Source organism: Venturia canescens, chromosome 9 (genome assembly GCF_019457755.1).
Source record: "Venturia canescens isolate UGA chromosome 9, ASM1945775v1, whole genome shotgun sequence".
In the NCBI taxonomy this organism is placed as follows: domain Eukaryota; kingdom Metazoa; phylum Arthropoda; class Insecta; order Hymenoptera; family Ichneumonidae; genus Venturia; species Venturia canescens.
The window spans coordinates 8,708,224-8,720,739 of NC_057429.1; the positions used below are offsets into that span (position 1 = coordinate 8,708,224).

Genomic DNA, 12,516 nt, shown 5'->3' on the forward strand with positions numbered 1-12,516 from the left:
CTCCTGTTGGAAATACGTGGGTGGAAAAATCTCGGGCGTGCGCGCGAGAGAAGCACGAGTCCGCGAAGCGTATCTCTGACAAGAGGGTCATTATTGACCCAGATCCTGCCCTAGACGTTTGCGGCGCCACGAGCGGACACGTGAACCTCTCACCCGCTGCTTTAACGCGCGACCGACCCTCATCCTACTTTTATTTCTTTCTCAAAGCAGGCAACGTTCCTGTGTCGTGGAGAGTCGATTAATTCGCTCGTAAATTATTGATGTTCGGACTTGGCGAAACTTCGTTTATTGAAAATCGTCGGCAATACTTGAATCAATCATTAAACCAATTCCCGAAAACTCGATAGAAACGTAAACGTTTCTGTGAACAGGGCTCCAACGACAACCGCTTTCGCTGAGTTTTGCCGTTCGTGCGCGCGGCATCAAACGATTCACGAAAAATCAAATTGACACAGAAATACGACGATATTTGGCTCTCTCTCTCCTTCCACTTTTTCCTCTTTCTTGGTCTGTTGGATCGATAAACCTTCCCCCCAGTCCGGAATCGGAAACTACGGAAACACCGCGAATCAAGAGTACACGGAGAAAACGGATTTATTTTGTATAGTGAGGAATATATTATTTTTCAAGAATTTTAAAAGTATTTAGGCACCGATTACAAAGAGCGTAGTATTTTTTTATTTTTCCAATTTTTCATCCCTTCAATTCTAAATAGCTTTATGTGCGTAGCAAAAAGTGATGCACGTGAGAGCCATGTTTCGTTTTTCGAGTGTTATTCATCGTGTCAGACTAGCACTTACCGAATGAGGCTGAAGTTTACAACGTTGGAGTCCAACGAAATGATCTAAAAAAATTCTTCAAAAATTTCAGTAATTCTCCAAATTCGTTTCCCGTCCAATTTCCAATTCGTAGTTTTTCAACCTGCACTGATACTTTTTGAAATAAAAAATTGCTTAATTAAAAATGTTTTTTCCCTCATTTCGTTGGACTCCGACGTTGCAAACTTCAGCATTGTCTTACTGATAAGTGGAAATGTATTGTAAATCACAAATTTTCACTGTCAGCATAGTAAATTCTATGATAAATACACGAATATAGACCGAATAGGTGTGACATTTTACCATACATATCGTTTTTTTTTTCAGGGCTACCCGCGCATACTTTACAATATAAACATTTGAAATGACTGAAAAGATTTTTTACTATGCTTATAGAGAAAAACGCTCTCAAGTCTTTTGAATAAAAGGGATGAGTATTGGTCTTTTTAAACGACGCTGAAGTTTGCAACGTTGGAGTCCAACGAAATGAAGGAAAAAAAACATTTGTGATTCACCAATTTGTTTATTTTACGAAGTATCGGTGCAGGTTGAAAAAATACAAATTGCGAATTCGACAGGGAATAAAATTGAAGAATTACTAGAATTATTGGAGAGTTTTTTTTATCATTTCGTTGGACTCCAACGTTGCAAACTTCAGCGTCATCTTTTTAATACGGTGGATAGAAAAATTGCTATAACTGCTCTTCGAATTAATGCTGCAACCCAGTTATTTACTGTCCCCGAAATACTATATTCTTAGTACTTTCCTTTAGAATTTTCGGTCTCGTTTTCTCCGTGTAGTTTTTTGTATGAAAAATTTGATTGTTCATCGAATGCAAGATTGATGATGATTTCTTGAAAAATTGTAACCGATCGGTCGAGATTCCAGGGCGGATGGAAGGTTCGCTCAAATATCGTTGTTTTTTTCATACACTCATTTTGCCCCCTTTCTATTCAAAATATTGAGACAAAAAAAGCTGACTCGGTCGAAAATTGACCTTTATCGTATTCTCGTCACAAATTAACGAATTACGACAATATTTTCACTTTCAAAACCATGCACGAAAGTTCCCGATAAAATTCATTATTTTATTAATTGAAGCATCAGGCTCGTTTCACGACGACGCGGATTCGCGTGACGAGAACATGCTGGGAATTCTGACCCGATCGATTCGTCAGTTCGCAGCAAAAAAGGATGTTTTAACCTCTTTAAGGAGGTTGAAGCGTATCTTATGTTAAAACTATTTTCCAACTTTGCACATTAAAATTTTTTAAACAAAAAGCTTAAGACAGTATTAAACTTCTGGCGGGATATGCCGATGATTCACCGTCGTGAAATTGAGATATTTATTGTTGAAGTTTGCAATTTTTTGAAGGCTTCCACAAGAGCCCATGTTTAACCTTGTCATTTTCGACAATGAATATCTCGATTACTAGACGGTGAAACCTCTTCAAATTTTTCACACATAATTAAGCGCTATTCAAGAAGATTCACGTAAATTTTCAATTCATTATTTTGGAATAATAAAATCTAATGTATTTTTCGTATGATGTCCTATATATATCGCTTCAACTTCCTTAATAAAAGGACGCGGCGCGGACAACGATGAATCAGTGAAAATTCACGAGTACACTATAATCGATGAATGGATAACGGTGAATAAAAAATAGTACTGTAGGTGACGTGGCTATAGATCGATAGTCCTCGAAATTGATTAAGGGTGTGGCTTGTGGCCCGCTGCGTGATAGGCGCAAGCCCGAAATAGATTAGGTTTCTTTAATTCTCGTTTGTACAAGTTGAAACGAATTAATTTGTCATTCGAATGCGAGGCTCGATCAATTTGGAGTAACCGAGCGGACGGGGGGCACACGCGAATTATTGAGAATCGTAAATTAGCTTTGTCCCCAAAAAGTATTAAAAAATCGATGTTTCACTACGGATATGAGAAGGTGAAGCGAGTCAGCAGGCGGAAAAATGTGACTTTTCGACATTTTTCGGGAAGCATTTGGACATCTTCGAGAAAATGAGGTTTCTCGGGGGTTGACGAAAAAAGGAAGCGCGGGGGAGGGGCTGAGGAACGGAAAGTCTGGACGTGATCGAAGGGGAATTTGAATTTTTGATGCGAAGCACCCCTCAGGCTCGTAACTCTCGAGTTCCGGAACCCTGCGTGACCGGTTTCTGGTGAAGCTCGAGGGACGAGACTTCCAGGGGGGTGTACGTCGTCTCGTTGACCCATAAATTCATATTTAACGTTCTCGTGTGTAAAGAAACGGAAAGAAAAGAGAGCCTGGCACATTTGCCGTAAAATTTCGGATTCTCCGTCCGTTTTTCCGCGCGCGCGTGTGTGTGCGCGCCGGGGCGAGGGAGTCGGACGAGCCGGCGAGAGAAAATGCGCGGGCGCGTCAACGTGACAGAGCCGCCAGGATATTGACCCAGTTCACGGGCGCTCGAGCATCCCCGTGCCGGGATATTCCGCCCCGACTCTTTTCTCTTTCCTGCCCTTTTCCCCCGTCGCGGCTCTCTTCCTCCTCTTTAAACCCCGGTCTTTTCCTCCACACGCGCGGGGATCGACGATGGCTCGACACGAGAGTTCGCTCGAGAGACGACAGTCCTATGCGCGCGAGTCTCTTTGTGTCCGTGCATGCCCTTTACGCGCTTTACCGGGAGATCGAGAACGAGCATCGAACAAGCGGAATGGAACGATTGCTCCTAAATAAAAAAGCACTGGGAAACGTTCGTATGGACGAGCCCTCCAATTCCCATGGAAAAAAACCTCATTTCCTGCTCGACTCTAGCTTGCCCTTTCGATCCTCCCTCGCTGCTGGAACTGCCGACTATTTTAGCGCGTCTCATTCAACCCTGATGGAAGTTGCGCCGCAATTTACACCTCGCAACCCTTTCACGTACCACTTCCAAGTCACTGGGGCTTTCGCAGCATCGAGTTTTGAGGCTTCGCTCATCAACTTATCCGACATTTTGCCTCTGTTCTCAAATTCATTATTATTTATGCAGACGACGCTGAAGTTTGCGACGTTGGAGTTCAACGAAATGACGAAAAAAAGATTTATAATTCACTATTTTTTTATTTCACGAATTATTGATGTGGCTTGAAAAATGACAAATTGGAAATTCGGCAGGGAACAAAATTGGAGATTTACTGGAATTATTTGAGAGTTTTTTTAGATCATTTTTAGAAACAGTTTTAAATTTTTTCATCTGAACATTGACAAACTTTCTGACAGAGATGTTGACGATTCGCGATCGTTAAAACTACGCTGAAGTTCGCAACGCTCGAGTCCAACGAAATGAGCGAAAAAAAGATTTTTTATTCGCCCATTATTTATTTCGCGAATTATTGGTGTAGATTTAAAAACTACGAATTGCAAATTCGGCAGGGAAGAAAATTCGAAATTTACTGGAATTATCGGAGAGTTTTTTTGGATCGTTTCGTTGGACTCCGACGTTAAAAACTTCAGCTCCGCATGGTTAAGGTGGATGGTCTGGATGGATAGCCCAGACGATAAATTGTACCTGATCGGAATTTCCGTACTTCGTGATGCAACAAAAATCTGAAAAAATTCAGCAACATTTGGAAAGTTATGAACTACAATAATCAACAATAATATTGCCCAAAAGTTATTAATAAATTGTTTAAATAAATAATTTTTTAACAATTTTACAGTAAACCCTTGTTTTTTTTACGAATCGAATGTGCGGATTTTTCTGAATGCTCTTGACTTTTTTCAGAATTTTCGTGGGTTTTTGAAATTCCCGTTTTTAAATTTTTTAAGTGGCTCTATTTTTACATTTTTGATCCAGTAACCTCGAGACTTTTCAAAACTGATGGTAAATTTGTCTTCTAAAACATATCCAAAATTCAAATTTTTTAAAATTTCAAAAGTCCACGAAAATTCGGAAAAAATTCATGAGCATTCGGAAAAATACGCACATTTGATTCGTAAAAAAAAACAATAGGTCACCGCAAAATTATTGAATAATTAATTGTTTAAACAATTTGTTATCAATTTTTGGGTAATATATATTATTGATAATTGTTGTTCATAGCTTTCCAAACGTTGTTGAATTTTTTCAGATTTTTATTGCATCACGAAGTACAGAAATTCCAATCGTATATAATTTTTGGTCGAGCTACGCCTTAAATCCAGACGTGTCGTTCGGAATCGATATTGACGGATTTGTACGTGACTTTTATCGCTCACACGAAGAAATTCATTATTTAACCATTTTTTCAAGTTTCTTGTAAAAACGAAACGTTTTCGCGACGTTTCCTTAGGAAAAATAAGAAATTTTAATCGAATCGTATTCGTTGGTTTAGCCAAGCCACGAATCGTGATGCAGCAAGCGAAATTTTGTCGTTTGCGAAATTCGTCCGACGAGACACTTTTTCCATAGTGCTTTCGTCATTTTGTTCATTTATTCTTTATTGTTTCATTCTCGAAATTCTTCTTCGTTATTTTTTTCGTTTTTCAGACCAATACGAAGATTTTGGTGTTTCTCTTGTCGTCCGAGAGCACGAATATATCTTTGCGTATAAATACTGGATGCGTATAAGTACGCTGCACTGGTACTTGGCGTCAAGACGCTCCCGTGTCTTCGAATGATAAAAAAATAAAAATATTTCTGTTTGAAACGAGATTCTGATTTTCTGATTAACCGAAAATGAAATTTCAGTGCAGCATTCAACTGGAACTGAAGCTACGAATAAAAATGGCCAAGATTTTGGAATAGATTGATAAAATCAATAACAAAACTGTAAACACACGGAAAAAAGAAGAAAAAAAAACACACTTGAAAATCTGTAAAAAAAATGTGATCGCGGGATTTTGGTGAATCGCTCAAATGAATTTTCGTTGTTTCTTTTTGTAACGAAATTTGAATGCATCTGCGTGAAAAAAATGTCAAAATCACCTCTCGATATCGAAAAATATTGATTGTGCATCTTATGAATGATGAATCGTGAGCGGACGCACGGCGAAGCTTGCGGTGAAAAATACACGTTCTCCGTCTCGCTCGTGATGCGAGTCCGGTAGTATCGCGTCGCCGTTGGATCGGACATTGAGTTGATAAGAGAAGGCGTCCTCGGTGAGCGGACACTGTCCCGCTCTTTTTCTCTTTCTGTGTGTTGTTCTCGTTAGCCGTTGGCCGATGCGCAATAACGACGACGACGACGACGACGACGACATTCAAATCAGCACACCGTTATATCTCTTAAATCCGCTCGAGAAACAAGGGGAGAGAGAATCGCTCCGGAAATTTTTTAAAAAATATTCATTAAGAAATATCTGCAGAGGAGGTAGGAAAGTCGTTCGTTCGATCGAAACATTCGGTCAATGATTTTCTCGCACTGAAATGAGAGCGCCCGAAAACCGGTCGATTGTTCAAAAGCTTCGGACTTTGGGTAACAAATGAGATTTCCTGACTTTTCGATCGATTTATCGAAATAATATGTCACAATCGATTGATTTATTAAAATAATAATAATAATGTGTAACAACCGATCGATTAATGGAGATAGTATAAATGAATCGTTAATTATTTCAATGGAAATAAACGTTTTATGAATTTCTGTAAATATTTGGTGTACGGAATCTTGGATAATGAGAAAATGAAACGTGTGATGTATTGAATGCCATAAAAAAAAAAAAAATAAAAGACGACGAAATTAATAGAGGCGCCAATTTAATGTCTAGATTTGTTTCAAATTTGACGAAAAAAAAATCCTCGAACGAATCGATTAAAAGTTATTTGATCTCGAGATATTTCGAAACAGCTGATAGAGTTGCGACGAATATTCATGGCCATGAAGACGAATAGTCTGGCGAGGATTGCGAGGGTCAATTTCGCTCGTTGACGAGTCGAAGATTAGCGATATAAATAATAGCGAGACATTCGTGATCGATCGATAAAACCTTTTTATTATAATATTAGGGCCGTTTATGATTTCTTTGTAATTTAGCGGATGCTGAATATTTCGAAGCGTCGGTGAAGGTTTGGGTTTCCGTGAAGAGAGGGTAGAGAAAAAAGACGCGCAAAAATCGAGATAAAGATGAGGCGTTATCATGCGATGAACGAGAAGGAAGGTCAAAAAAATAAATGATCTTAGAGACATCGATTAAGAGGAAAAGTCTGTAAGGGAGAAATCTTGTGACTGTAAACGTCAGAGCAAATAAGCCAAAAAATCAAAACACGAAACGAAAATAAAAAATAACACAACAAGTTGAAATTCTTTGAAAACACATACAGGAATGAGAAAAGAATAAAGCTGGAAGAATTTGTCAGTGTTTCCTCCTAACTTTGCTGCTCGTCACTTATTTTCACGCGACAAAACATGATTCCGGGAAGTCACCACTGCGCGTCGAGGACACATCGACGTTACGAAAAAACAAAACAAAAACACATACAAATGTCTCCCCTACACTATTCTCACTCAGTGAATTCACTGCATAAATGCACAGAAACTCTGTCGAGTTCAATGTATATTAATTATTATTGACAAACGTGTGGGGTGTGTGTTTATATTTTCACTAATATACGCGACGAAGAGAAAATATGTCGTGGCGAAAACTCGAAAAGTCAAAGTGAGACTAGGAGAAAAAATATTTGAAAAAAACTCGTGACGGTGGAACGACCAACTGAGAGCAGAGAGCAGCAGCGTCGTTCAGCTCATAGTATGCAATCTGTTATAGCTAAAATTAAGGTTTAGCCAGCCAAGCGTGACCGCGAGGCTATACCGAGAGAAATATACATTCATATACATTTAGATTAATTTATATATATATATAAATGTGTTTATACACGCATTCAGATTTAGATATAAACGCCGCGCGTGTTTGTGCACACGAGTTTATATATATACTGATCCTCTCGGCAGTCGAAACGTCAAATTTTGAGTGCATCGAAGCCGCCTGCATCGTCGAATCCCGACGAAAATACATATTTTTAAAGAATTCGTTCCATTTTTTTGTGTCTTTGGCCCTAAATACCGTTCTCGGGTTGCGAAACGATTTTCTCGTTCAAAATAACTTTTAAGCTTTTACCGTTGGAGGAGAATTTAAAAATCATATTTATACATGACTCGAGCTCAATTTTCAGGATTCATACGCATTACGTGGAAACTTGGGTGGAGAATCGAGCTCCTTTGCAATCGAAGCGTGCAAGTGAGAATTTTCGTCAGAGAATTTGGGACAAGAATATTTGTCATGGAAAACGTCACGGTTGCTCAATTCTATCAGAACTTGTTCATGGAACAACGGAGGCGAGACGACGTGCGATCGTAACGGAATTCCGAGTAATCGTCGGTTATTAAAATTTCATGAGAAAAAACGTCAAAATGGACAGTTTTATTTGATTCTACCGCGAACGGTGGACAAAAGATTTCACCTTCGAGGGGACGTCGAGATGAGAGATTTGTTATAGATTGGGCGAATCACGATTGTCTGGGAGATTATTTTTTTCGGCGGAAAAACTGTCACTTGGGAAGAGAACGATTCGAATTTCGTACCGAAACGAATCGAGGAAAGGGATATTTTGGTGGTACGAGAGTGCAAATCCAAATCCTAATAATGAAGCATTTACTCGCGATTATTTACAATTTCGAGTAGAGCCTATAAGATATATGACGACCCTTGATGAACGCGCGTAGACATAACCTCTAAAAAACGGAGGTTCGAGCGTGTCGCCCGCATAAAATCGTAAAAGATAAAAAAAATGTTTAGTTTTTCGATCGATAATTGGTGCAGCTACTGGGTAAACTCGCGAGTTGCACATTGCACATGTACGCGTGGATATAGGTATATACGTGGAATGAAGTAAAAGGAGAAAGATAGAGAGAGAGAGAGAGAGAGAAAGAAAAAAGAAGCGCGAGGTATATAACGCTACTCACTGCTGATCTTCATGCCGCCCAGGGGCGGATTTGCGGGTGGTTTGGTGCCCTCTGCGAAGGAGGTCGTCCTCGGTCTTCCACTCATCCTGATACCGCCTCCTTATCCTTATCCGCCACCTCTCCACTTCGTCGAATTCTTCGTTGAGAAGAAAAAATCACTCCCACGCACTCACACGCGAGAATTAGTAGTGAAAAAAAGGAAATGAAAGGAAAAAAAAGAAAAAATTTCGACGTCTCGATCGAAGAGTCTCAGGGCCGTATTTTGAGCGAGACTTACGACAATCGCTTCTCTATCCCTCTCGTCTTTTTATTAAACACTTTTTTTTCACTTTTCTCTTTAACCTCTTTGAATCTCGCTCTATATTGTTGCACAGCGCACTATTTTAGTTGAAAATAAGTCTAATTTCTAAAAACTCGCATTCGGTATCGAAAAATCGAACTTTTTATTGCGAAATCGCTGAATTCCGTGAATCCTGAAGGAATCGTAGTACGCCCATAGGAGAGGCCAGGTCCACCAGGCCCGTAAGCGAAACTCGCAATTATTTTTATCCTATATTTTCTCGCCCTCGTCGCGTCGTAATCACCGATCGCGAAGCAGGCACGTGAATTTTTCTCGAGCCTCGTCACTACCACCACGGACATCAATGACAGCCGATATCACATTGCACGCCACACACTGAGGGTGTCCGAAAATAATTTTTTTCTTATTATTTCTCTCTTTTAACACGAACGCACACACATACAAGCACACAAACGCCACTCTCTCGTGCTCAGATTTTCGGATTTTCTTTTTTTCGCGCTCTCTCTCTTTCACTATTTCCCTCTCCCACTATCCTTCGCACTCTTGATTTTTTCGTTTAATTCAATTTTTGACTACAAGTCACACGAAAAACCGCACCTTTGCGATGTATATTCCCTGTGGGCACCTCTTATTTTTCGTGTATATACGCGCGTTGATGGTCCCCCCGCCCCCCGGAAGAATCGCCGAAAATTTACTCGTTACGATATTTCATTGGAGCGCCCTGTGTGTGCACACGGTGAATAAGTCGTTTTTCTCTCGCGTAAAAGCCTCTCGACCCTCTCGACCAGGAAGATCGGGTGCGTGAGCGAGTGTATGTTCCTCCGTTAGTAGGTGCAAGTCTGTATGTGTGTCCGTGCAAAAGAGTGAGAGGGAAAGAGGGGGCAGAGAGAGAGTAGAGAGAAAGAACGAGGTAGCGCCGAAGATGGTGGGGAGAGAAAGACGAGGCTTCCTCTTTCCTTCTCTCTCAGCCGTACTATGCTCTGGTTTCTGCTCTGTCGGTAAGTGACGTCGGTAAAGATAGCTTCTTGACGTCGTCGTAATATTATCGCGGTTCGCTGTTTGTTAGCGGATAGAATTTGTTCTTTCTTTCGTTCACTTCTCTCTTGGCGACGAAAGAAAGAACATACAGAGCGAAGTCAGAATCGGAGGGGGGAATGGGAACGAGGAGCTTCGTTTCTCGTGGTGCACGGGAGACAAAGATAAAAGATAAAAGCGCGCGCGCAGCGCACTCTGCAACACTATTCAAGAATACACTTACACACTGTCGGAAAAAAATAAAAATGAAAACTGAAACACTATGACAAAAGGAACGAACGGTGGATGATTCCTCGTGACACTTTGAGCGGAGTTATACGCACGCGTATTCAACACTTTTGATTAACATGATAATGGTTTTTACATATAAGATAAACACGATGAAACGAATATGACTTTGAAATTGGCGCACACTACGCTGGTAGAGTGCAATCGCGCGGCGCTCTCAACGCGCTAAACGCACCACGCGCACAGAGGGCGCCACTAGCGAGGACTTTTCACTGCTCCGGTAATCCTGCCTTATTTATTTTTTCCTCGTCAGAAATATTTGGTCGTTGCAAGCTCTTGATGCACGCAATAACCGAAAGCGTGTCGAACACGTTGCGAAGTTGCGCGATTGGATTTACGAGTTGTACGTAAATCATAAACGGGAAACAACACACAGACAGGAACTAACACTTGCGGATACGGAAAGAGGAGCACAGTCACTTGGGCAAAGAGCGAAGAGTCGCACGCACACACTATGTCCGGAGAAGCAGAGAAGAAAATGAAAAAATTAACCGAAGACTCAATTCTTACTGACGTCTCAGAGTATACGAGTAAAATAATCGCCCGTTGCACTTTCGGAGGGGTATAAAAGTGGCAAATTTCTTGATGCTATTTATAATTTGTTAAATAAATGTTTCCATATATGTGTAGATGTATACATGTAACATCATGGATATAAAGGGAGTTTACACCTTGCGACACAACAGCCGAAACTCCGTTGCTCCCCACCCCCTTCGGATCCACTTGTTCTTTCTCGTACTTCCTTTCCCTCGTCCGTTGAAGACGCGTTCGCGCTAATACACACTTTTCTCTCTTTTTATTATTTCTCCTTGTCGCGCGTGAAATTTCTTCTGTTTATTTTTTTTTATTTTTTCTTCCTTCTTATTTTCGCTGCTCTACCAGCGTTTCTATTCTACCACGTCGACACACACACATGCACACACACACACACACACGCACGAGGGGGGGGCGAAGTCTCCGCGTTCCTTCGTGCTCCGTTGGGTTGGCTCCATTCGCTAGCCTCGCCTCCTACTACTACTCCTCTTTTTCCCTCTCTCTTGCGCCTTGAGGCTCCGGTTGAGCTGCCGTTTATCGTCGATTCTCACTCATTCGCGGACCTCACTTGGTTCTTCTTTTCGAGCCCCCCCACCCCCGCCGTTTTTTCTTTTCTGCACGCGTTTTGTTTCGTCTTTTCTTTTATTCAGTGTCTGCCTTTTTATTCCTTTATTATTTTTTATTATTTTTTGACTTAGTCTCAGTTGTTTTGAACGGCGAAAGCGCGCGGCGATGGCCCCTTTTGATGGTTCCTCGTATACTGGCGAGTGCCTTGACAGTCGGTGGACACCATACATACACACGCATAAACACACAGATGTTCATAAACATGTACAAAGCACACAGCAGAGCACGGCTTGACGCGCAGCGGCGGGTCCTACCTAATAAAATTCCTAGGGTGTAAAAGCCAATGGAGGAGCGCGCGCAAAAGGGAAAAGGGAAGGGCGGCGAAGCGCTGTATGAGCAACAAAATATGTATTTCTCGCTCTGTACAGACTTCTCTATCCCCGCATTGGTGACTGAACTCCTCTCGCTCGCTCCCGGCTCGTTAACGCGCGCACTCTATACTCTATTGCCTGCCTCAATCGTCTTTCGCACTTTCGCCCAAAGAAAGAAAACGGTAGTAGAGCGGACGGGAGAGAGGCATCGAACGCTCGATGTTTTCGTAACGGCCTATAGGAGGGGCGTCGTTGAAACGCCGCGTTGCGGCCAGTTCTCGCACTAACGGGTCCTCCTGCTCCACCTCAACTGAAATCTATTCATGTACACTCGAACGCTGGCTGAGCGTTCCGAGAGAGACAGTCTGAATGTGTACAGCTGTTTTGTCGGTACAGTCCATTAAAAAAAATTAGCTGGTGGCCACAACTGACCCGGAATATGGAATTGTTGCACATCAGAAAACGATTTTCTGTTCAAACTGTACAAAAAAATTGGTGCATGCGCAGAAATTAGATAAAAAAGAAGATGTCGTCACAGATCTACCTTCTCTCTCGGAACGGTCAGGCCCGTTACGATCTTATGGAAGTATGGGAGTCAGCGTTCCAGTATTAGTATAGAGTTCAGTGCTCTGCGTTATTATACGGGATAATCCGAGCTTTCTTCATAATCTGAGAGCATTTACATTTAATATCTACCA

At 41.3% G+C, this 12,516-nt stretch overlaps 1 protein-coding gene across 3 annotated transcripts in view; it reads right to left on the reverse strand.

Moving 5' to 3' along the window:
* LOC122416546 (glycogen synthase kinase-3 beta) overlaps positions 1 to 11,882 on the reverse strand; it is a 71,529-nt gene extending 59,647 nt beyond the window's left edge. Inside the window, exons 1-2 of one of the 3 annotated variants that reach the window (XM_043429614.1) lie at positions 10,282 to 11,882; positions 8,723 to 9,398 (exon numbers count right to left, since the gene is read on the reverse strand). In XM_043429614.1, the coding sequence (XP_043285549.1) occupies positions 8,723 to 8,807 (85 nt within the window). In that variant the 5' untranslated portion in view covers positions 8,808 to 9,398; positions 10,282 to 11,882. The other 2 variants (XM_043429613.1, XM_043429615.1) reach the window with 2 other exon arrangements.
* Positions 11,883 to 12,516: the final 634 nt, after the last annotated feature.